At 38.8% G+C, this 26,779-nt stretch overlaps 1 protein-coding gene across 24 annotated transcripts in view; it reads right to left on the reverse strand.

Moving 5' to 3' along the window:
* The window catches only part of SOX5 (SRY-box transcription factor 5), a 643,266-nt gene that overhangs the window by 34,596 nt on the left and 581,891 nt on the right, over positions 1-26,779 (reverse strand). For 21 of the 24 annotated variants that reach the window (XM_048046777.2, XM_048046774.2, XM_048046778.2 and 18 more), the window contains one exon: positions 21,965-22,111. The exons of 2 other annotated variants lie outside the window; for them this stretch is intronic. In XM_048046777.2, the coding sequence (XP_047902734.1) occupies positions 21,965-22,111 (147 nt within the window). The remainder of the gene's footprint in view (positions 1-21,964; positions 22,112-26,779) is intronic. One more of the 24 variants, XM_066990346.1, reaches the window with a different exon arrangement.

Raw genomic sequence — 26,779 nt, forward strand, 5'->3', positions numbered from 1 at the left:
CATTAAAATTCAAAGTTATGTGCTTTTCTTTGACCATAATAGCAAGGAAAAAAAAAAAGGCACAACAAAAAACAAACAGGCAAGGGAGAAAAACCTTTGCAGCAAAGGGGATGCTTTAGAAATCACTTTAACCGACTTTTAAGTAACCAGAAATAATGTATATGGTATTAGAACCATGTAGATATCAGCTTTGCTCTCCTCTCAAACTGACTCTGGAAAACCATCCCTTAAGCAAAAGGAAGTGCTACAACACACGATGCTATTTCAGCTCCAGGCACTGAAGAATTTGATTCTGATCTCTGTAAGTTGTAAGTACATTCACTCTTAAAGAATTATTCCTGACTCACAGCAATGCAATGCTGACTGGAATTAGACGTACAATGTTTGCGTGCTTTACTGTTACTGCTAAGGTATTTGCAACTACTATCGTACAATACTGACTCTTTTCCACAGAGAGTGGTGTGCTGCAGTAAAGGAATTTTATAGTTAACTGTCACATGTGGAAGTATGATTAGATGTATGTCTCCAAACACAAGACAATTTTGCAAAGTACTGTCATATAACTTTTCAATTACCTTAAAGAAGCAAGCTCTGAGCTAAAAGCACTTTTGTTATGTTTGATCATTTTTAGTAGCAGACTACAGTAGTAGTAGACAAAAGTAGTAAAATAGTAGACAAAAGTAATTGTAAAAAAAAAATTGTAAAAAAAAATAAAGACTTTTGTAGTAGTCATAGTTAAAAATAAATTTAAGCTTGGCAAACAATTGTGTCAAGAACATAGTGGACAAAGGTGTCATCCTTAAAGTGGTGTTTAAGCCATCCTAGTTGCAACTTGTGCATAACAGTAAAAGGGGAAAAAACAATGGATTAAATTGGTCGTACTCTCAGACTCATCTATTGTATTCTCAGAAGGCAGAGTTCTGTTGCTCTTCTAGGAGACTTAAGCTACTGGGTTTAAAATGTTGCCCAGTTCAATCAACATTTGACATTATAAGAAGGCACTCATTTCTTTACAGAAATACAAATCCAACTGTATTAGAATAAAATAGATTAAAATGCATTAAATGGAAGGGGACTTGCTCTGCTGTTCCATTGATTTCAACTAAAAAAAATCCCACAACAGTGCAACTATAATATTGTTGTATCAGTACTGAGACAGTTGCATAAAAGTCTAAGTTCAAACTAACCAGTGAACCAACCAAACACAGTGACTGACCTGTGCCAGACAAGGATCCCTGAAGAGCAAAGTCATCTATTTGAAAGACAGTATCAGAAGAAATGCAAACCTGCCTACAGATTTGTTTCAGTTCAATTCAAGAAGGGTTAGTTTCTATGTATATTCAATTCTTGACCTCTATTCTAAGTGTCAACAAAAGGGGCTAATTAGTTTCAGATATGGTAGTAAAAGCTGCTGCATACCCTCTGGCCAATGGAAATCAGTCTGAGAGCAGCACTTCAGTTCATGTGGACCAACAAAATCATTGATGGCAAGGGCTCTCACTCGCACTTTAATCCCTGGGTTATCCTGTCCTTACAAAGTTTCCTTCTCTTCCCTCGCTCCCTCTCCCTTTCCTCAGTTCTTCTGTCCCGCTTTTTTAGCCTGGTATGAAGGCGAAGTCTTGCGCATATCCACTACAGAACAGTGGTTCTGGTTTCATTTAATGCAAGTTAGAAATAGGGGAGGCGTTTTCTCAATTGCAGGCATCCTACGATGAAGCTGTCTATGTTGTAACTATTATTGGTATTAAGAATGCTCTTCTTCATTCAAGTCAGCACAGCTTCTCTGGAGCCAAGAAGTATAAGGTCTTGTAGAAGTAATAGAAGTTGACAGCTCCAGAGCTGATAAACGTCATTCCAAGTTGCCCCTTCATTCACTTTCATTGTGTGTTCAGGCTAATGGAAAAGTAATTGGAGGTCACAGAAGCTTGGTTCTCATATAACGGAATAAGTAAACAGGTTTCCGATATTATATGTATTTACAAAATGATATTACTTCACTGTTTGGTCTTCATAACATTTTTACTTCTTTTATTTCAAAGAACATTCTGAAATTCTCACTGGAACTCAAATACGTAAAAAATTCAGGCAGAGAGTTTAGAAATCCTACGCTGAATCAAGAGCTGATAATAATTTAAGTTATCCCCTTAACTCAGTGGAACCATTTATTCCATGTGAGTCTAAAAAATATCTGGAAGGCAGGTAATAATATACAATTGTGTTAATTGTGAAGATGACTGTTAGGACCTTCAGTTCTATACTCAGTAAACCATTTTACTCTTTATCCTATCTGCAGACATAAATTCAAAATTCTCTGGATGCGTTCCTATTCTCTGCTCTTCCAGTTTAAATCAAGAACTGCACCGTCTTCATTCTTGAATTGCACCTGTGTAACTTAGAGGAGAATTGGGTGTTGGCCTAATTTTGTTTTTGACTGTAAAATCTTTCAGTTAACATTCTGCCACATTATAGATTAGCAGGCTTCACTTTCAGGTATGTCAAGACTCCATATAGTTGCAGCACTAAGACAGCTAGGGCAAATAAGAGTAACAATAATAATAAAAAATAGATGTAGCATATTCACTCCAGGTAGACTGTATCTTTATAGTCAGGAGATTTGATTTTATGCAGTGGGATAATGGGCACAGAACCTAGAACTACTTGTTGCACTTAGTTTTTATTAGAAAAACCTCAGTATTAATTGGTCCCTGCCTTTTTCTGACATGCCGTTATTCTCAGATGCCACTGGTAAGGAATTGTCTTCAAGCCAATATTGTTTAAAGAGTTAAACAAAGTCAAACATTTATTTATATATCAGCCAAAACGATTAATACTTAGAGCAGAGGACATTAAGACCCAGAAGACTTATAATATAAACACAGATGTGATGAAAGTAAAATATGATCTTGATTAAAGGTTATGAAATGTTTCCTTTAAAGTAGCATATTTGTCTAGCAAAACAAAACACACACACATGCACAAATAAATGTAGAGAATAAAGCATAAGCAAAAACACACAATGAGGGGCAATGGGGGGCTAACAAAATGAAGCACCCACAGCAAGAACGAACTACTGGTAAGAGATTCCCATCCCCTGTATCACAGCAGTGTCAGAATGGTTGTAGTTGCTATTTTAGGGCAAGCTGGTGCTTTGCTTCCCAGGATTGGAAGAATGTCATTAACCAAAACTTTGGAGCTTATGGAACACTAGATCCTTGATTTGATGTAGATTTCTTTTTTTCACCTGATCTCCAGACATAAGATGGAAGAAAGAAGAACCCTTCATCTACATCAAAATTTGGGTGATATACAGAATATTCAAGAGCTGAGTTCTGTAGCTTCATTCTACCTGGTTTTGTACAACTTTGAGCTTTCATATTTAAGCATCAGACATTGGAAATCCCCAAACATAAGTGTCTGACAAGCACCATTTAAGTAGAAATACTGCTGATAAGTTGAGTATGCATAACACTGCTGTTAAAAGATTTGTATGGTCCTTTGAAAACATACAATCCTAGGTGAACACAAAGCGCTTATTAATACAGGAGGAAAAATGAGAGAGAAAAGGAAAGGATTTGGTGATGGCCATACAGTAATGTAGCGAGTTTTCAGATTGCCCTAGGATTTCTGACTCACACAGCCAAACAGTGTCACAAATAGGTGGCTGAAATGATGTCTTTTTAATGTTTCAGTCACGCTGTCTCTATTTACTGCCTCCTAAGATAAAAGGTTATCTAATATCTGAATATGTAGAAAGAAGGGACTGAAATCTGATTTTGAGAATGTCTCTGAATCACTTCTTAAAAATTGCGCTATTTCAACACTAAGAAATGAATAGAAGACCGATAGCCCAGATGAATGAACTAGTCTCAGAGACTAAAAAGGTGTGTGGGGAGGAAGAACTTAGACAATCTGGATTTTATAATCTAACTTCTTTTCACATATTTTAAAGATTGGAATACTATTAAAATAAAGTTACTGAATTATTGTACTGTAATTTAAATCCAAGTGGTGCATCCCACTGTGGCACACACTGAAGGTCCAGGTTGTATGGTTTATTACAAAATTATGAACTACTCTGTGTATCATCTGACTGGCTATACAAATGTGCTTAAATGGCCTGGCATAAGCACAGCCTAGCATGCTCTACTAAAGAGGCTTTTCACAACCTCTGGGAACACATTTGCCACATCTTGCTGCCTATTTAAATGACCTTGACAGTACAAATTACAGCCAAATGAGTAGAAATAAGGAGCTGGAGAGGGGGTTTCTAAAAGAATGCACCTACCACCTCACCAGAAACAAAGCCTCATTCCTCCACCCTGTTTCTGTTTCTTGGTGATCTTCATTTCAACAGAAATGCAAAATACAGAGCACTCACTGCTGTGCCTGGGGCAGAAGACAAAGATGCTATTGTTGCACACTGAACAATGCAGCCCATCAGTGGCTTGCTTATACATTAAGTCTCTTGCTCATCCAGAAACCTCTAACCAACATGTAACAGAAACAGAGGTACTACAGCATATATGCAAATAAAATCCTTCAGCATCATTGTCCCCTCCAGACTACAGTTGTCCATACACTCACACAAATATACTGGCAGCTTTCTTCACATTCCCTCCCCTTCCTCTGAAGCCACTCATGGTGAAATTATCAATAGTGATAATAAGAAGCCGAGAGGTAATGGCAGTTGTGAAACATGTATAAATGAATCATGCTGCTGATATTATCCTCACTGATGAAATAATTGTATTAAATTAAGCAGGGATGTTCACATGACAGGATGGGTGAATTAGATAATGCTCATCTGCAGCTGCACCTCCTCCTGCCACATTCTCAAGTTTTGATTAAGAATAATGTGTCCCTTCCTGCAAAGGTGGAAATTTTTCTAACTACATAGAAAGAAAGAGATGCAGACTTATAAACAGGCATCTCAGTCAAGACATGATAATAAACACAAGAGAATTATTCTTCAGGTGCAGAGAATTCACTTTATTCTCCTGTATCTCTTGCCTATGAGTTTGAGCACCAAATGTAGAAGGTACAACCAGACTCTTGTCAGGAAGGACAAGAAAGGCACCAAAGATAAGACAGAAGGCAAATATTAGAAAGAACTGTCTCCTTCCTTCATGGTCCTGCAAAGTGCATAGACTTTTTGTTCTGTGATAGATGCAGAAACATCTCAGCCTGAATTTATTCAAAGCAGATTTTTTTTTTATGGTGTTGCTTTGCTGAGTGTCATTCTTCAAACATGTTGCTCTCAGAAGCTGGACACTTCCTAGACTTAGCACGTGTTACCCAACCACAGTTAATGCTTCCAGTCTTTACTGATATTGCCCAAATATTACTACTCATGGGACTCAAAACAAAGGATTTATGAGAAGCATTGGTTTTGTTATATCGGTTGCTTCTTTTAGGGGACTACTCAAGGAAAAAATTACTCCCAAATGCTGATTCATACACAGGACAATTCTTGCACAGCCTCCACTCCTGTTCAGGGGCCAAAGTGGTGTGAGAACACAAACTTCATCTGTTCTGTTCTGTAATACAGGTGACACAAGTATTTTTTTTTTTTTTTCCCATTCCTTTTCTACAACACTATGGGCTCTCACTGAGGATATTCTCCAGGGACTTTGTCCTCTCAGAAAGATCCCTATCTTCTTCCCCTTTCATTTTTCTTTACAGGAAGACAAACTGAAAGGAAAGAAGTCTGCAGTTACAAAGACTAATTTGCTGCCCTGGAAACCCCAAGTTTTGATTTTGCCTAGTCCACATGTTGTCAAAGAAAAGAGCTGTTGGGTGGTTTTCCTTTTGTATGGGGTACTGTTGTTTCCAGAATTTGTACACAGGATTCACAGACACAAGAAAAACAAAAGAGGAGCATGCAAAATGACCTGTCTCTAAACATGGAAGGCCCTAGGAGCTATATGTTTCCCTCTGTTCCCCACAACCTTTTGTTCTGGATGTACAGTGATTACTTTGTAATATCACCCTACTCTCTGATCCACAGAATACAGATGCAGAAATAACAGAGGACCAAATGCCAAATAAGCTTAGGATCACTTTATTCCTTCAGTTAACTCAGATGTGGAAGAGTGTGGGGGCAGTTTCAGCTGCAGAGCAGCCTAAACCCCAGATCTGTGTAGGGAGCTATGTAACTCCTCCTTGACGTCTACACCCAACCGTGATCTGGACATTGCATACCATCTGGACAGGACTGTGCACACAGAACACTAAAAGCAACTCCAAAACTTCTCAGGAAAGACAAGTGCTACACTGGGACCTAGTCTTTTGGGGTCTTCTGGAGCTCAAGGAGGGCTGTTTGGCCAACAGAATACATCAGGGAACAAAACTTAGCAAAATGAAAAGACTTGTGTTTACTCAAAAATCATTCATTTAGTTTCTAAAATCCTCAGAGAAGCATCCTCCAAACCATATTTGCAGCTTCTGGCTTGCTTTGGACTGCCAAAACACCCACCATCCTTGTGAAGTCTCCTGGTAATCTCCACAGACAAACAGCACAATGTGTTTGAGGAAAGTAGTTGGTATGAAATTTCTGGGCTATTTTTGCTTGATCGTGAGTTTTCAGTTACACCTCTAGAGAAACCTGATGACTTATGGATGCTTATCCCAAATCAGATCCAAACTTCAAACATTCATTTTCATCCATACAAAAATAACTGGCTTACTCCTACTGACATTATTCTGCTGTTTGGGCACTTGCTCTTCCTCTAGGCCAAAACAAGCTGAAGTGAGAGCTGCTCAGGACTCAGTGCATGGATTTTCAGTACAGCATGAACCAAAATTGCAGGAACAAAGGGCTTTCAGCATTTGCTTGCACCTCACAGTGAAAAGCTCCTTCTTTTTCTGCATCTCTGAGTGAGTGAAAATTTAACTCAGTAGCTTCATATACAAAACAACAACAACACAACAACAAAAACTTCAGCAAAGCTTGTGAGAAGGGTCCATATTGACTAAAGATATAAGAGCCAATGCAGAGAAAGGCTGGCCATTTGAGATTCTGCTATTCCAGACTTCAGGCCAAATTTGGGTTCTTTAGTTAGCTTTTTGCTTCTAATAATTATTTTCCAGCTGTACTTCTCACATCACTGCTGTACCTCTCTATTTGGTAAAATGCTAATAATGAAGTGCTTCTCTAAAATGGCTCAAGCCAGCCACTAAGCAGGATGAGTGACTTAGGCATGGGTCAGCAAGGACCAACACAGACACTGCAAATCTTCAGGGGAAGCCAACAACTAATTTTTCATGCTTTTAACCATGTAAATTACTTCATCAGAAGTAAAAACCATTAAAGAGAATCATGGAGTTGCAGGGGACAAGAGGAGAAAGGTTCTTCCTAAACAAAATGTTTCTTCCAAAGTGCCCCCCCTGAAATACATGGCAAGAGGGAAAAAAAAATCACTTCTTCAGTGCTTGAAGTGAATATTAATTAATTAAAGCTCATAATTACTCTGACAGCTTCTGCCTTATTTTACAAATGAGAAGAAAAAGGCACAAAGTGGCTAAGCGATTTGTCTAATCTCACACAGTGAGTAAACAGCTGAGTCACAAGGAAGAATGAAGCAATTGCCACTCTAATTCAGGCCAATGTTTGGTGGTGGGCTGTTTTTTGTTTATTGCTTGCTTTGTTTTTGGATACTTTCTTGAACTTCCCCCAAACATCCAGGTGCTTCAAAAGAAGTTGCAAGAAAAAGTAGATAGCTATCAGATAGTTTGATATGTGGTATGTATTCCTGAACTCGTGCTGGGTAGAAACTGAAGTAGCCCATGCACTGAAGCATGCATGATGCCTTGTAGCTTGGGTCTTGGTTGGATTTTTAAGTCCTTGCTACAGAATTCTGTCCTTATAAAGCCCAGAAGCCTCAACATGTGGTATCCTGTCCTTAATAATGTCCCACCCATAAAAAGGCTGTTTAAAAAACAAAGATAGACATTAGACTGGATTTTGTTTGCTGCCTAAATTGAACTTGGAGTCGTCACCTTCCAGCAAATAATCCCCAGTAAATGTTAAGCAGAATGAACAGCAATGAAAACAACAAAACCTGAAAGGATGGGGAAGGACTTGGAAGGAAATAAAACAAGGACCTGCAAAGCCAAACAGCATTACAAACTGGTACATTTTAAATGAACAACAAGAAAACAGAAGCCACACTGATCAAAGCCTCCCACCTCCTCTCTGTGGTGGATGACACCTTCGCTGGGAGCACACCACCACCTCTAACCCCACACCTGCAAAAGGAATTAATTTCAAAAAGAATACAGACCAAAGCATACCGTATCAAAACAAATTAGCAACAGCCCCCTCCTCCTGCTGTGGTCAGGCAGGAGAAGCAAAAATGCTGCATGGATTGTAAGATTCAGGGGGAAAAAAAAGACAAAACAGAACAAAACAAACAAACAAAAAAACCAGCTGTTGAAAACTTTAGAAGAAACAAGTCAAAAAAGCTTGAAATAAAGGAGATTTCAAACAGCTTGGACAACTGACAGTGGGCTAAGAATTTCTTTTTCAAAAACCACCTGTGCCTTCTCTAACTTTGGTTATCTCTATGTAGTCTAGGTGGATTTTTCACCAAGAGGCAGCAACATATGCAGCACTACAAATAAGCGGTGCAAAGATAAAATGCACTGTTTTTATTTATAGATACATACAGCTGTATGAAAATGTCAAAATATGTTTTGTAACTGTAGATATGACCTGCCTGACAACTTATTTTTCAAAATAATATCTTTTCAAAGGGAAACTATCAACACAAAATTCATCCGTCTTTAATACTTGCATGCTATTAACAACATCCCAGATCACTAAAATCAAAATGATTTTACAACTCTGCCTTGCTGGGTATTTTTTCCATTTCACCTCCTTTTAACAGTAAGATGAAATCTAACCAGCAGTTCCAGAAACTGCAGGGAGTTTGATGTACTGTAAGGAATGTTCAAAGCAAACACATGCTCCATCATGGAGTACTGCACTCACACAAAAACAAGATTTGTTTAATATTTATATCACACTCACAATCACATATGTGGGGCTTAACTACTTGAGAGTTCACTTCTGGGAAGGGTCATTCCTATTCTTATGCCCTACTCATGCTTTTTTTTGTTGCTCACTACTTGGGTCATACACAGGGACCCAAAGAGACTTGGGTTCAGTTCCTGGTTTTCCAACAAACTTTCTTTGTGAACTTGAATGAGTCACTCATTACCTAATTTTATTTTGCACATGGTCATTGAAATCTTTGAAAAGTTATCATAAAATATTACCAAACATAAATGTCAGTGTTTTGCAGTCATGCAAATGCCTACAGAAAGTAAAGGGCCACCTCTTTTGTCTCAATTCTCTATTTATATGATTGGAGAAATACATCCTTTCATCTATGAAAAGGGTTTCTTCTATGCAAAGTGGGCATACACCATATATATGTTTATCTAATTGCATAGGGACACTACCATTTAAAACCCTTTAAATTTAATAAGTACTATTGATGTTATATAATTATCCCAATGAACATATTAATCAACCATAATAATCATAATTAAAATTGAAATATATTGTACTTCCATTTTTTTTGTTTGCTGCTGTCAGTACTGAATGCAGATTACAAGCAGAACAGTGTTGAAGAAGTATTGAACCCCCCCCCCTTGGAGAATAGACTTCAGATTCTATTCCTGATTCACAACAGCAAAAATGAAATCACCATCAGGACCGATATCAGGGCCAAATTGCTGGCAGGCACAATGAACCACTAATTGCTGGATTCATTAGTAAGACTCATAGTTTGTCCCCATGAGATGCTGAACACTTTCAGCTCCTTTAAAAACCTAGCATCTTAGAAATTAAAATTAACAACTGCTAACTAGTATTTCTGTTATACTGTAGAAACTCAGCATGGATTTGAAGTCAGATCACAAGAATGCCAAATATCTATTATGTAAAATTAGGCAGATTTTTGTATACTATTTTCCTGTTAATTCTGTAGAACATGCATGCATCTCTACACAATAGATATTCCATGCTGTTCCTGAAGCCTAAACAATTGGTTAAAATAGTTTTTGTAAAGCTGAAAGAAGACAACTGCCTTAAAAAAATACCTTTCAAATAGCCCCAGCATCACACCATTAAGATTGGCCTATTCTTTTCAGACATAAGACAAATGTCTATTTAAGAACACATCCAAATGCATTTCCATCACTCAGCCAGAACACATTCACCTCCCAGAAGCTAACATTGAAAGATATGGAAAGAGGGGGGGGAAGGGGACATTAGTCCACCTACTGGCTTCACTAAAGGCAATGAATCCAGCCCTAGCTCATTTCAAGTAGGTTCAATTGTGTCAAAGGTTACCCACAAGCTATTTCTTGATGATTTATAGCTGATGTCTACAGATCTCCTTTTATTTTAATGATAACTTTAATACAGATGTTAAAACATTCTTTGTCTTCACAGAAGTGTATGAGAGGAAAGTTGACATCTTAAAAAAATTTCCAAGAGGCTGATTCACTATTTCTGAAGAGGGCCAGCTCTGGGCAGTTTTTATATCTTATCCAGAAGAAAGAAAAGGAGGAAAAAAAGAGACCTTGTCCCCCTCCCTTTTCTCCCGTACTAAAGCTGCTATGTTTTGTGACTTATTCTGGGCATGAATCCTAGAGCACTGACTCAATGTGTATATCACTGATTAATTATGATCAAGACAAGACACTAGTGTATTTGGTAAGCATAAGATAATTTCATCGCTTCACCAGTAACAACATATATTTATATAGCGTTATCTTCTTCTGTTTGAGCCCAGAGCAATTTACAAAGTGAGTCCCAAATGATACTATCATGGGAATCCTTCAACCCAGCACTGAATTGTGATCATTTGGGGACGAAGAACAGCAGCACAGGAAAAGCAGTAGCAAGACATCCTGCATCTACTTGAAATCTTAGATGTCATGCCTGTAAAACCCTTGAGAGTTGTCCAACTTTGGGATTACTTTTGGCCTCAAAATTAGGGGGGTTGCACATGTGTGGGTGTACACGTAAGGTCAGTGTGCATAGATGCATGTTTGGCAGCCCTCACCTCTATGGGTATTTTGAGAGCACCGGCCAGTCTTCATCAGGTTTGATGAAGGAATGAAGTCCTCAGAGGTCCCATATCATTTGTGTGAAGATACAGTGGGGTGGAGAAGGGGGACGCTCCAAACTTCTCACCTCAGAAGAAGCCTCCAATGCTTACTCATGTTCTAACAGACACCAGGGAATCCCCCAAAGAGAGGTACACTGTGTCTCCAACCAGAGTCTAAGCACCGTGAGACTTCGCAAACGAAACCTGGCTTCACTACTTCTGGAACTATTGGAACATCTTGCTTGTTTTAAAATGAAGGCAGAAGGAAAGTATCTATTCAATTTGTTCTGGCCTATAGGCCTTGGAATATCTGTGCTATTTTCTCACTAGCTAATTTTGGCTAGCCAACATGTTGTGGTCGTCATCTTTTTTCACACACTAGCCCCTGTATACTTAACTTGTTTGGTACACTGGTGAATGTCCCAGGTACTACACCACCACATCTTCCTGCTTATGAGCTGCAGTTCACTGGGAGGACTCACTTTGTGTACAGAAATTCATATTACTGAGGTTGTGAAATGAAGAACTGTAAATCCAGACATGAAATGTAGCGGGCAAACAGTCATGTGACACCATTTTAACTTCTGATATCACAAATGAAATGCTACTTGACATGCATTTTTCAGCCAAATGTATGTGTTGAATTTCCCTGACCCTGAATTAGGTCTGTGCCTTTTATAGAGAATACTGAAAGCACAGGCTATCCACACATTTATAATGAATAATAAGCAAACAGAAATGAATTAATTCATCCCAGTGTTTTAATTGCTGACTCTATTTTCAGTGGACATCAGAATAGGATAGATAGGAGTATCCATAAAGGGAAAAAGGATAATTTCAGAGAAGACTCTGAGTATTAGGAACAGGCACAAAGGGGTCACTCTGATCCATAAGCAAAGCAGAAACAGCAACAGAATTCAGACTGGAAGGACTCAAGATTTACTGAGACAACCAAGAGCTCAACTCAAAATATATTAACTTACAGCAGTAACCTGAAGTCTATACAGCTCTTAGCATGGCTAAAGATAAAAATAATCACTGACCTGGAATGACTGCAGCCCTGAGAGAGCTACCTTTGGAAAGAAAGAAATTCACAAGAATGTGACATGAAAAAAACACTCTCCAGAACTGTTATATATATGTGTTTTCTTTCTAATCGGACACTGAATTAAAATGACTTTAGTCATTCTGTCACTACATGCCTCCCTTTGCTGCTACACTGCTTCATAGTTTTCTCTGGAGCATTTTGGAGAGGAATAAATGTACCCCTGAAACTCAATTTTAAGAAGCTTTTTCTGCCAGTTTTCCTGTGGATATGTCACACTGAGTTGTGTTTGTCACTGTGTAACTCCTGTTGTGTTCTCTTAGCCTGAAATCACGTAACTCGATGTGGCTGATTCATGACGTGACGTGTCACTGCCTGGCATGTCAGCTGAAAGCCCGCACGAACCCATGTGTTACATCTCCGTACACACTTAGCTCTTAGAAGTGGCCCCTTATTTTAAATCCACTAGCAGGTGTTGGCACATCCACTCAAAAAAAGTTTAAGAACTAATAACTTATGAACCACTCCAAGTTATATTCTTTCTGCAACATCATGATTGGAAATTGAGAAGCTGTAAGAGACAAGGTCTTCTCCTCCATGCACTCAGCATGTCAACATACTGAACAATCTTTTATTAAAGTCTTTTTTTCTTAATATTTTTCTTTTCCAGAGATGCCAGTCATGGCATTAGGTTGTCCTTCTTTTAAAAGCAGCAGGGAAAAATGTAGCAACTGAAATAAAATAAATGAACAGAAACTAAACTAATTCATTAGTACTAAAAGTACACATTTGAATTTGCCATTTGGCATCATTAGTGAATAAAGGCACATGATTGAGATCAAAATTTTCTAACTGGTTTCATGTATTAGCTCCAGTCAAATTACATAAAAAAAAAAAAGGCTTGTTGCCTCCATTTGCCTGTCTCTAATGTTCCTTGGATGCTCTCAAATGTTTTCTCTGGACAGTACTTAAGCATTTTCACCAGGATATACTATGGTAGCAAGCATAATTTTGCTGAGAAATGGTTATGCCTTAGTAGAGCTGCCAACATGAAGTCTTCTATGATTTTGGACTGAAAACTAATGTCACTTGATTAAAATAATAACTTATAAATTCATTTTATTTGTTAGCTGCTTTCTAAGCCTTTGAGATACATTCATATCAAACTATAAGTTTCAGCCATGATAGCCTGAAGCTTTTTGTTTAAATGGGGTTCTTACATACTCACATGATTCCAGGAGCTAGGACTTCAAGGAAACTGTCCATTATAAAATCACAAGATGTAGTTATACTGCTCTGAGTAATGAGTACACTCTAAAGCGTCGATTTACACACAGTTCCTCTGAAATCCTAGCTCCTACCATTTCATTTTAGACTAAATAATTCCAAATGTATTTTGTACAACAAATGTGTTGTTCTCAGAAACTTCAGTGAAATATTTGCCAAGCACTTCATACAATTCTAGAGTTAACACTAACTTATAAGAAACTGCCTCTTTGAATTTGAAAATAAAACGGATTCCTTCACCATTCTGCTGCTCATATTGTTTCTCTTCAGCTATCTACAGCTAACTTTACAGATTAAAATGTTTTGGATTTAAAAAAAAAAAAGTTGTAGAGCTCCCTTGTTAAATGGTGATCAATCAACACTGGGTACAGGAATACTTACCACAAAATTTATTTCTTTGATGCTTAGTTTGAATTGCATTCTGCTGGAATGTGTCAAGAGGATCTAATTTCAAATCTAGTATGTAACATGGAAGCAAACCACTCCTCTGCAGACAAAGCAAGGAACTTCTGGAAGCTGCTAGACTGATCATATTAGAATTAGAGTCATTCACCTCAGAAACTTACTTTCTATGTTGAAAAGAAGTTCTTTATTTGGTAAAAGATGGCTACACTGCTGTCCAGTACACATCTCTGCCAAAGAAGCCTATGTACTTGACTTTCAATTATAAACACATACTACAAAATACCCAAACGCTTATAGCTGAAGCCGTGAAAGATTTCATTCCTTAAGTGAAGTACCTGGTTTCCTTCTAAAATGACCTGGTAGAAGCAGAGTCCTCTGCTCCATTTCAAGCTGTCTCCCAATCCATGAAGTCAGTACATGGCTGCAGTGCTATTTTTTTTTGCATATGTGATCCTGGAATAAACATATTTCTTGATTTAGAGAAGCCTAACGGCACAGATTCTAGAAAAATAATTCTCTGGAATAAAGGACTTTTGACTTCTACTTTATTTGAATTTCATATTATGAAGGGAACTAGAGATTAATGTGATACTGGTATAACTGGCTGGTTTTGTTACCTGTGTTTAACTTAGAGCTGGTATTGATCCTTCATCTTTGCAGTGCTGTGAAAGATGTCCACTGCGATACCTGACAGCCACTAGAGAAGAATGCTACATCCCAAGCTGAACTTCTCATATTTCTCCTCATGGTTGGTTCCACTTCCATAGCAGAAAGAACCTCTCCTAAGTAGTTTCCAACTGTTCCCACTGAATGAAACCGCCCAAAAGGTGAGGATGACTAACAAAAAACACTGCAACTAGAAAAATCTAACTTTTCTCTGTTACATTATGCAGCTCCAGATTTTACACTCTCCTTAAACCCTTTTACTGCTATTTTTAGGATGGCTTGACCAACTGGCAACATCAACTCAACAGCTATATTGGTAGCATTAAAAAATGCTACCAAAAAAACCGCTCAGATCTGTGACAGTTTTTTCTTGTTTGGGACTCCCCCGTCTCTTCTTGCAAAATGCTGCTCTTTCTCATTCAGGTGCTTTGTTCCAAGTGACGCTAAATGGGTAGCTCTGTCATACAGCCTCAGCAGAAGTTGATGTTTTCTAAGTAACAGAATAAGACACAGAGCTGAAACCAAATGTCAGGTTCCAACGCTCCTGAACACTGAGGGATTCTGAAACTGACCGGGGCTGAAAGTAACAGTGCATGGTGTAATACCTAGGTCTTCAGTGCTAAGCCACTGCTGCGGTTCATTTAACCAAAAACGGTAAAAACTACTACCTGCTACCTCCTACCACCGAACTTTCCCACTTGGAAGAAAGTGGATGCTTTATTTATTCATACCAGCTAAAGGAAGGCACTAGCAGCAAAGAACAGCAATGAACTAGTAAGAAGCACACATTGCATATCTGTCATTACCATTTTGCTTTACATCTCTGTTGTTCCCCCTCTGATTTCTGAAGATCTCTTTCAGAAATGCTGCAGTATTGCTTAATTTGTGCGGCTCACTTTTGTTTTGCGAGCACAGACTTCAGAGTTTTTTCCTCCCCCCTTTTCTTTTTGTTATGTTTTCTTCAGAGTTTTCTTTATAAAAAGCGCCGACTGAGTCTGACAAGGGCTGACTGACTGGCAACTCTGCTTGAGAGACAGGCTCCAACCAGAGAGACATGATGTCAGGAAACAGAGCTGTGGAGAGTTAATCTGAAAAAGCACCCTAGAAGCCCCTCTATATATTTGATTTATTTTTAGGAAAGTAGGGAGGGTCGGAAGGCAGAGAGAATGCTGTGCAAGTCCCTACTGTTACTGCTGCTGCCTTTTAGATACTGCTATTAATGCTGTTTTTATTGTTCAGAACACACTCCCTATTTTAGAAGAGCATCTTAAGAAGTTCCATTAACACACATCACTTCATTGTGCTCTGGCAAATGGTTTAAAAAGTCATTGTTTATATGCCTGGATGTTGTGTATAGAAAGGAGAGCAAAGAAGAGGAGAACAGCCTCAAAAGATTCTGTCACCAACTCTGTATTTTGCTATTTGGGATTAAAAGCACGGGCAGCAAAGGAAAAAGGCTTCCAGGTAAAGAGATAATTACCTACAAACTCTACATTAAGAATGGACACATGCTAAAGAAGTAGCACAGCACCAAGTAGCTTAACACAGATAAGGCAGATGAGGTTTCCAGCTCCCTACACATCACTGTATCCCTACTATAAACTTTTCCTTAATTATCCTGCAGCTATTTCTAACCTGTTTGATGGACTGACAAAGGGATTGAGAAATGCAAGCACTGAATAATGTTTTGAATGTAGTGATAGATAATATTCTAGCACTAACTGCTATTCTGGTGCTGAAAAGCTTAATAGATCCATTTACAAGGTAGGTTTTATTTTTAATCACTGGTGTATAAAGAATTATGTCCAGACCAGAAATTCTCAAAAATAAGAGAGCCTTGCAAATCTTGGAGATAAAACTTCTGTAAACATAGCCCCCATATTGTACCAGGAATGGTGCATCTTACATTACTTTAATGATAACTCTTGTTCTTCACTCTGAAATACCCCAGTACTCCCTTTACTGAAAGTAAGAATGCCTTAATTTCCTGCTGCTTGGATAGGCATTCAGCAGCTGCTGAGCTCTTCAACTAATAAGGAGGACAGTAATTGCTTTTAGTATACAAGACATAATGTGTGCAATGGGTTACTTTCAGACAGGTTGTTCCTCTCCTCTCTAGCATTTTGCAGATAAGAGAAAGAGTTTGGTCCCATCTAACACAAACAGTCCCACCATTCGATCACCTGCACACAGCAATGATCGGTCTTCTTATAAAGACACAGCTGTCTGCCCTATAGCTGAACTACTTCACAGTGCTGTGAAGAACTATTAGCTCATATTTCCAAAAATACTTGATTACATTAAATAAAAAGAAATGTTAGGAAGAGGAAACATTGATGTCCTTCTTCATTTGAACAGCAACCTATCTATCATCTCTAGAACTGAAGTTAAATACTTTCCTTTAACATACTCAATCATGAAAAACGATGTGATCAGAAATGGAAACTGTGAGGGTACAAGGAATTTGTATGTCTAGCCTTATTGGCTGGACTCCTGAAACAGTCATAGCTTCATGTGGCAAGCAAGCCAATGCAGCTATGTACGTAACGGAGCCTATTTTATTTTTTTCCCCAAGATCTTACCAGGATGAATTTTGACATTCTGCATTATCATATGAAAGAGAGAAATGAGAGAAAGTGAGACAGATATACTCAACTAACAGGGCTGCTTAGGGTAATCACCTAAAATGAAGTTCAAGTCAACAGTTTGTATGAAGTAGAATCAGAAATATCATCTAGACGGACGTTTTTATTACTAGGCAATTTTAGGGACATGTTCTTCTTCCCTGCTTTTAGATTTTTTCTTTTTTTTTTTTCATATATTTTTTTTCCTCAGTCAAGAGAGCTTTCCCACTGAAACTGGAAAGTACAGTCTCACCAGTTTTGACTGGGACAGAAAAATCTCCGAACAGCTCCCCATAATGAATAGTTTTCTTATTTTTCTTAACACAGCCTGTGGTGTGTCTGAATTAGCAGTCCCATATCCAAACATTCCTGTTTTTTATTTTGTCCCTGGTATCGGAGGTAGTTGGTAAGAAACTCAACAATGACTCAGTTGCAGTTTCATACCCAGGCTTGCCTTGTCTGGGTGAGAATGGAGTAATAAGCACACTGTAGGCCCCTTTTCTATCCTTCCTACATTATAAGCAGGATGCAAGAGGCAGCTGGTGCATGTAGCAGCAACTGTAGCATTGCCAGAAGACATTTCTCAAATTAGAACTTCCCCTGGAGAATCTCTGGCCATTTGAAGACCAGTCTGTGCTGTGGTAGAGGGGCAAGCTCCAAGTCTTTCAAAGGAGATTCTATTGCTGACTATAGGTGACATGAAAAAATTTCAAACCAGCGTTTACTTAGGTGATCAGAGGGATCAGATAATGTGAAAATAAACCATCTTTGGTTAAGGATTCATACTGATATTAGTCTGGATATTGCAGCCGAGGAGAATCTGATTGTGTATATCCAACTGCTTAGTGCTGTTTCTGGCTTGTCTGAAACACATTTCCTTTCCTTGTCACAACTCCCAGGTGCTACTGCTGAGCAAATAGTAACATCACTGCCAAAGTATTTGAAAAGAATAAAAAAAATTGATTTGGACAATCCGTGTGCTGTTGCCATTGACGGAGACACAACTGTGAGTAGGGTTAGAGCTGAGGTCATAACAAGGTTAAAAGAAATTTGCCCAGGAATTCTCTCCTGTCACATTTCACACTGAACTGCTCCTGTTTTTCAGCAGATGCTACAGACAATGCACTGTGCTCCACTAAATACTGGGAATCATTTAGCTACATTTACAAGCTACATTGAAAATTCACTCCAGAATTACTGTACTTGAAAGGTTACATGGAAAGGGGTAGGATATTACATCACACAAGCACTAGATGCTATATTTAAATGTACAACATAAAAAGCATGGAACAAAAGCAGGATTGAACAGAGCCCTGACTGTTTACAAGTGAGGGTGATATTGCTGTGCTTATTCAAGAGCATGATGACCTCACCTGATGACAATGAAGACGCCACTTATTCAGTGAGGATCCTGGTACTGCGGTAGGGGTCACTGTTCAGATAAACATATTTCTTACAACACTGTGGGCTTTTTTAACCCCTCTTGGGTGGTCTTGTACAAGCAAGAGGCTTGAAGTTAATCACAAGATTGGCTGGTTAAGTTATTCTGCCTACTTTTTATCTTCACCTGTACCCATCCTCTCCTACTTATTTGGGAGCACGTCACCACCTTGAACACCCAGCTGAGCAGCATGCAAGCATTTACAGGATCAAATGCAAAATGTGCTTCAGACAGACTTTGGAAATCCAGCACAATTTGGCAAACTTAAAAGACAGTTGCCTTTCAAATGGGTTGTGGAGGAGGCCTTGGTAAATTTGAATGGTATGATTAGCATACCGGCTGTTTTTAAAACTGCTCAAGAAGAAGCTGTGTTAAAATCCATTTCCGCAAGACGCACGCATTTTCTTTTGGACAGGCTCCACTAGCTCTGTTTCTTAAATCAATTTTTCTGGCACTGAGATTTCTTCTTGGAAGAATGTACGACACCAGCTCAGTTTCCTAACCAAAACTTGACAGAATGTGTACAGCACAGCATAATGGCATCTCTACTTTATGGTTTCCTAAAAGTTGTTATAGTACAGAAACCTAGGAAGTGAATTTGACTGTTCCAGGTCACATCTGCTGAAAGGCGAGTGAGACAACAGAAGATGCCAGGTTAGTCTGGCCAGCACAATGTTCAAACACTGGTGAGGGCCACTGATAAAAGGTTTGCCAAAATGGGAGTTGCCAAGGTCTTAGAGGAGTTTCAGGGATGTGTTGAAGTCTTACTAGATTTAAAGGATGATCCTTGGCAAACTCCCTCTGATGCTTCTCAGCATTTCTAGAGCCAGCAGTTGTTCCATCTGCTGCTGAAGCCGACTTTGAAGAATCCTTGCAAAGAGCAGCACACTAACTTTAACACTATACAAGAAGGAAAAAACATAGCTTTTCAGAAGTGACCTAGATGTTTGCCAGGAGCTTGACACACTCTCAGGTAAGGCTGTCTCTTTGTCTCTAAACACTTGAGTGTATTTCCAAAGCTGTGCCAGTGTAAACTGTGGGTTGAAAATAAAAATTCAGCAAACAGCATCTATCGAAAGCTTGTCTAAGGCATTAACCGTTCATCTGCGGTGATCTGACATGCGGTAACAGTGAGAAAGACTACCATGAACTAACTTCATGAACCAAGTTGCTGCTGGGGTTTAAAAAAAAAGGAAAAGGCTCTGAAATTCAGACAGATACGCCCTGACAACAGCTAAAAATATGTATTAATTTAAAAATATCAGCTAACAATATATTTTTGAAAATGCTGAACACAAACAAGCTCTGAAAAAGCCAAGGAGGGTCCACACAGACACAAACAGAGGTGTTTAGTTTCAACATATAAGCTTCAGTTTCTGCCACTACAAGGGATTTGCCAGCATGTTTTCCGAGCCAGGCCACTGCACTATTGTATAAGCTTTATTCTAATTACTGTAGGCTCTAAAAAAGTTCCTTTATCATTTAGTATTATAAATAATTGTGCTTCTAGGCTGGAGTTCAAAGCTCAGTATAGCATTCGCACAACGCCACAGGCGGGTCAGGTGACCTTTCTCCAATTCTCCTCTCTCTGGTGCTGAGGACAGACAAAGTGGTATGTCTGTCATACACCATTACCATTAGAACAGAATCTTGTTCTTTTATTACAACTGAACTCCGCCGGATTTCTCAGCAGGAATGCTAAGTGAAATCAATGTCTTGGATTTCCAGGCTGAGCTTGGAGGTCACAGCCACTCTATCATTTCTCAGCATTATCCTTTCTCTTTCTCTCGCTCTCTCTCTGAGCTTCCAACTGGCACACAGCAGATTGAAAACAGCATGCATCACAGGGCTCATGCTGCACAATTTTACAGCCTTTTGGAGCCCCCTTCCTTTCCTTGTGGCCCACTCTTTTTTTCTTTCCGCAATTTGCAAATAAGTTATGTTTGTGTCCTACAGGACTGCAAGCCAAAGGCACTGGAACACCTACAAATATGAAAAAGCAATAAAACGCAAGGGCTTATCTTGACAGCTGCCAGTAAGACGGTTGTGCTTGATGTTACCAGTAGATATGGCAGGCCTTGTAATTCCACAATTGCCACAAAATAAACACTGTGTCCCCTTAGATCTCACCAGACATTCTGCTTGTGCACAAAGATCCAAAATCAACATTGGGATTTTAAGTGTAGTGGATCTAGCAAGCCACTAGCCACACACAAGCCCCCCTTGTAAAACGCACAAAAATCTCTTGTTAACCATAGACATGATGTTTGGGGGAAAAAAAAAAAGTATCATCAGGCACTGCATGGCTTTGTGATCCTAGCTCTATAGTATATAAAAGAAGAAGCCAAGCCAAGGATAAAGTTTGAGAAGCCAGAAAGTCTTTACTGAGGAGAGAATGCAGAAAACATAGACCTAAAGCTTGATTCATTAACACAACAACCACTGGTTCCACGCCATCTATTTTATCCTTTGGACATGTATCTCACTGAGTTGACAATAGTACTATTTATTCGTCTGGTTATTTTTAATCTGTGCTGCTTTACTGTTACAGTAAAAAACAAGACACCATTGTCAATTCAAGGAATCTTTTCCGACACAATAAAGGACATGGACAGCATGCTAGAGGACACTAACAAAAAGAAAGGGCACGTTTTTATCAAGCTCTTGATGTCACCCAAATGGGACTGCTTCTTCCCAGCATTCCTTAACTGAATTCTGCCTAGCTGGTTTGCAACAACTAAGAAGTGCCATTCAATTTTGACTGGTTACTTTTGCTTGGCTGTGGCTTATGCTGAGCATATCTTCTTCCACTGGACATACTGTGCCCTTTTCTAGCTCTAACTGGTCATGCACTGGCAGCGTTACACAGATGTGACTGCAAGCTGCTACCTTGACCTCTTCAATGAGTGCAGACCTGATTGCCCAGCTACGGCCAAGACTACTCATCAGACCCCTTCCATTTATGAACAGATCCCAGCGTGGTTTACAACACAACACAACACAACACAACACACATTGCTTTGGAGACTAGTTCCTCCATAAACTCCCAGTGGGCCCCAGGATGCCTCACTGCTTTCCAGATTGCTAATCTGACCATGGTTTAGTGCCCTGAAAGGAAATGACAGTTGTGTGCTGGCATGGGAGGGCTGTCACCTCCACCCGCTACCCTTTACTGAAGATGGAGGAAACAACAGTGTCATAGCTAGGGCACTGCAAAGGAACCCACTAAGAATACTCTCATTTCACAGAGGTCACAGAGGTATCATGAAAACAAAGCTGCCTGCAACTGAGAGGCACACAGACAACAAAAAAAAACATACATGCAAGTATCAACATTGTCAGGAATGCTGTGTCGCCAGGCCTGGTACAGTACCTTGCTTTTGGGTGGAGGGCTGTTTGTGCTCTTGTCTGTGTGGATGCTGGTAGGCGATACAGCAGCACCAAGGTTACCCTGGGGTATGCCAGGTATCTTGCCTCCCGGAGACACTTGCATTGCAGCAAGTTGGGCAGCATACAACTGCTGTAAAAATAAACGAAGAAAACACACACGAGGAAAAGAGACAAAGAAGAGAAGGAGGAGGGAAAAAAAAAAAAAAAGAAACCATCAATAAATAACTCTCCAAAAACTTCTCCTACTGTAGATCATACATTGTCTTTCTGATCGATATTTTTTATTTAGCACACTGGCATATTTCAAGACAAGAATTGTCATCTCAACTTTTGTGATTCATTCCTCAGGGGACAAACGACAGACGTCACCATGAGAAATGTCCTGGCTTCCATGTGTGTCCAGGGATTCAAAACAAGTAACAAAAGATAATCTTCATGTCTTGCCCGAGCTACTGGGCAATCTTTCCTTTCCTGAGAGGCCTCAGCTATTACAGCATCTCCAACAATAATATGCATTGAGCACTTGGAAATTCACATAATGTTTGATATCAGTCTCTGTGCTGCCATTTTACATTTCCTCATCTTGCTTGTCTTGTCTTTGTCTTGTTCGCACAGGCTGTAAGGTGTTTGGGGCAGGGAACATCAAAACTTTCCTTAGCACTTATGGTGAGAGTCCACTCGCAGTTGGGTCCTGGAGCACCAGTACAGCCAATACAAATATATAATTTTTGGTGGGGATGTGCTATCCATTAACAACTAGAAGTTCCAGTCAAGACTAAGATTTCTTTTTGTGATAGAAAACAGATACACAGTGGGAATGTTTTTTCCCTTCAAAACCAAACCAGCAAGGAACCTTAAACACGTATTTGATTATTAGCATGTGAATACTTATAATTAGTCATCTCTTTAAAGTTAAGCACTATAGTAAGTTTAGTGGATAGTGGTCAGAAGGAGAGAGAAAACAGGCAAACTGTCAGTGCCTGGAAGCTGCACTGACCTATGAATAAAAAGTGGAGAAAATAAATATGGTGGGCAGCAATTGTTGTTGCTCTGTGAATAGCGAGGAATTCAAATGAAGCCAAATAGAAGTCAGATGCCTGGGAGAGCAGGTAATGTAATAACAAAGACTTTCATTCCTCGGTCACAGCCTCAGTTTCAAAGACTCATGCTATGTATTATTAGTACTGTGCAGTACATGTGTAATGTGTAACACTGCACAATGGTGCTCTGTGCCTGCAGGTGCCAACAGAGTGTCTAAGATGCAACATGACAAGGGATAACATGTAGAAACATGAAAGTTGATGTGAAAAAACACGGGACCTTCAATATGACTAGTCTAAGACAGTCTTGTTAGTGTTACTTAGTTGTTTTGCTGTTGTTTTTTAATTAATTATATATGCTGATAAAAAAACAAAGGTCAGACTGGAGGGCACTATGGTATGCTAACCAAACCCAGCAAACTTGAAGGAGTAAAATGAGGATTCAGTATAATCTAACTTACAGTGAATATTCCACATATTACTGTGCAGAAGGTAGAGAAACACTGCTACTGAGAGTTGATAGTATATAAAGCCTTGTAGCAAAGACTTAACTTGATCCAATGAAGATTTACCGTTCTGAGTGTGGGACAACTCAGGGGTGAAGAAATGAGTAAGGCTGTGCATCATCCCAACCCTGGACATTGTCCCATGGTTTCCTGTACAAACTCTTCCCTTCACTGGTAAACAATCCTAGCCCTTTCACATAATTAAAAGCATCCAATTTCTGCTGCTGTAATCAGCAGTGTAAGCAGTGTAATCAGGCGCCAGGTCCTTACTTCTTTTTCATTCTTTCTATTCTTTTCAGAATTCCTATTCTTTTCAGTTTTGAATCCTTTTAATTTCTCTTTTTCTACTTTGATCGCTGCTTGTTCCTTATTCTTCTGTACTTCTTAATCACCATTTATCCATCCCTTTCTGTTTAGTCTTACTCTCCTTCCCTATCATCCATTCATCTGTTCTCTCTCTGCCTCTTCCTCAGATTTATTTATTCATTTATTCCATGTGTTACCCCCAGCCTGTCAGAGCCAAATAGATGCAAATCAACTACAGATAAAAGTCATCAAAAACAATCCAGTCACAAATCAGTCACAGATTCAAATGTATGTATTTATCTGCTGAAGTTCATATCCATTCATTCTTTCAAAAGAAGACTAAATCCATCAGGGAGAAAAGAACAAGGGTTTGTGTGAACCAGAGAAGATCTGCAGCAGGCAGTTCAAGGAAAACCAAGCCAGCATTATGTATGAATTAATATATAAGAAGGGCAACAGTTGTTTAAAAAATAGGATACATGGCTAGGGAACAGCACAACATAATTGGACTCTGGTCATGATAGAGTGGATCAAGTTTTGCCTTTCTTTTGCTCCCTATTCAAGAACCAACAAAACAAATTGAGGCAACTAGAGAAAAAAAGACGAAAGCAGAAAAGCCATTGAGCAGGAAAGGTTCGAGCTTGTTGAGAATCTACAGATTAGGTATCAGACAACTGAAGTAAAGGTAAAAAACAACAGAAGTCAGTTTGGATGCTTAGTAGTCCTGAACCAACTGGAGATCACTGACAGGCCCATATAGGGACTGGCTTGTAAATGACAGAGACTCCCAGAAATGTCTGTAAGCCTTTGCAGAAGAATTTTCAAACAGAATCCCTACCTTGAAAAGCAAGGGAAATCTCTACCTCAAACAGCTCTGAGCCTTCAGTTTAGGTCCAAAGAATGAATCACAAGCACTAATTATGCAAAATACATTCACAACATGGTGTCCAAGAATCATTACCATCTAACATGCATCCAGTGGCCACTGAGAAATGTGCTGGAAGGAATCATTCCTCCTTACAATATTATCGTCAACCAACTTTTTGACAACATATGCAAACAAGACGATGACTCAATAAGCATGGGGAAATAATTTTCCCATGCAACAGCCCAGGAGAAAGCCATATCTTAGGTGGTATGTGGAATATATGGATTTTCAAATCATGCCATTTTCTCAGTTCAGGGAATATACCTCAAGACAGATTTCTTACAAGAGAGTTGAATGGAGTAATCTGGAAAGAGAGGTGGAAGAAAACCTATAAAGACTTCACTCTTGATTTGTACAAACTTAGTCCTCCTGCTATCAGGTTCAACATCTCACGTCTATTTAACTGATTTGGCAAATTTAAAGCAAACATTAAATGAAATCTTATAAGAGGTCCCTTGTGAGAATGCCCTCTTAAAAAGTCCCTTCCTACAACACAAATCAGGTATTCTACTGAAAAGCAACATCAGGCCCAGCTCGAACATGAAAAACATTTATCTCATGGAATTGCAAAGGTCCTATTTCAACTTAACCAACAGAATTGCTTCTATATTCTCCACCATTAAAAAAAATGGACAGAAACATACAACATGCAGTGCGTTTCTTAGACTGTCAATATTTTTGAGCTTTGACACTATTGAGCTTATCTGTTCATATTTAGCTGTTTTAGGACATGATGACCTTTAGCTTATACCCAAGGAAAGGGCAACAGTGTGACCAAGTGCTGTGAATCAAGATGGCTAAATGACAACAATCTATGCATTCATTTCACAGACAAAACAAACTCAAACAAAAGAACATTTCTACCTCTGCTTCACTGGCAGAATTTCAACAGAGTGTAGGAATCAGTCTCTCTTGAAATGCCTAACCATCATCTAAAACGTAACCTTATACTTTTCACAGTAATGAAACCAAGATCACAAAAAGTGAAATGAAAATGAAGTTATTGCATATCACTGCTTTAATACACTATTATTGAGCCTCTTAGTATGTACACCAGACACAGACTCCTCAAGCCACTTATACAAGCTACAGCCAACCTAAAGACCCATTCTGAAATGCTAGTACTCAAGGAGGTCATTTTCCTGCACTACAATTCGTACAATCAATCTATAGGCTCTGTCTGGACTCATTTAATGTGACTAAGGCATTTAGTTGAAGTCAGTGTTGGCTGAAACCAGTGAAGCACTACTACCAGACAAGTTTATTTTTACTATACATAACAAATAAAATAAGGATAATATTCTGCTTTTAATAAGATAGGTAATATGTCTTCAAGAAGGCAGAACTAGGCTTCTGAAAAAACAATTAAAAAATAACATCTATTGTTTGTTTATAACTAAATAACTATGTTTCAGCTCTCCTGCCCATGTGCGATATTGCATGCCTTGTTAATGTTTTCTCATTAACCTCTTACGAAAATCTGTATGGAAGCAAAATCATCAGAACAAAAGCACAATACGATACACTTTAAAATGAGCAAGAGGTAAAGTTATTTTTAGAATATTGCCCCTCTGTTCTTAAGCTATTAAACAAAAATCCCCACTTCTTCCTAGGTCACTACCAAAACCATTTATAATTCTTCCAATATATTAAACAGAAATATTCAGCTGAACTCTCCAAATGGACTAGCTCTAACAGCTCTTGGCCTGATGACTCTGCAGTACATCAGTAGTAAAGCCTTAAGGTTAGACCAGCTTTGAAAACCTTCCCCTTGGGCATTGTTGTTACATGTTAACAATGCTCATTACTGCTTTGAGGGTATACTAAAAATGAATTCTTGTCCTGTTAATACAGAAAATGAGAATGAGATTTAATAGCAATTTTAAAAAGGATTGAACAAAGTGTTAGCAATTACATAGGCAGAGATAATTGATTCAAGCACCTATAGACATTTGTTTTACTGTATTATCTCTTATTAAAATATTTTTATTAGTGAACACTAGAGATTAAGAGCTGTT

The sequence above is a fragment of the Anser cygnoides genome, chromosome 1, assembly GCF_040182565.1.
Source record: "Anser cygnoides isolate HZ-2024a breed goose chromosome 1, Taihu_goose_T2T_genome, whole genome shotgun sequence".
Taxonomy (NCBI): domain Eukaryota; kingdom Metazoa; phylum Chordata; class Aves; order Anseriformes; family Anatidae; genus Anser; species Anser cygnoides.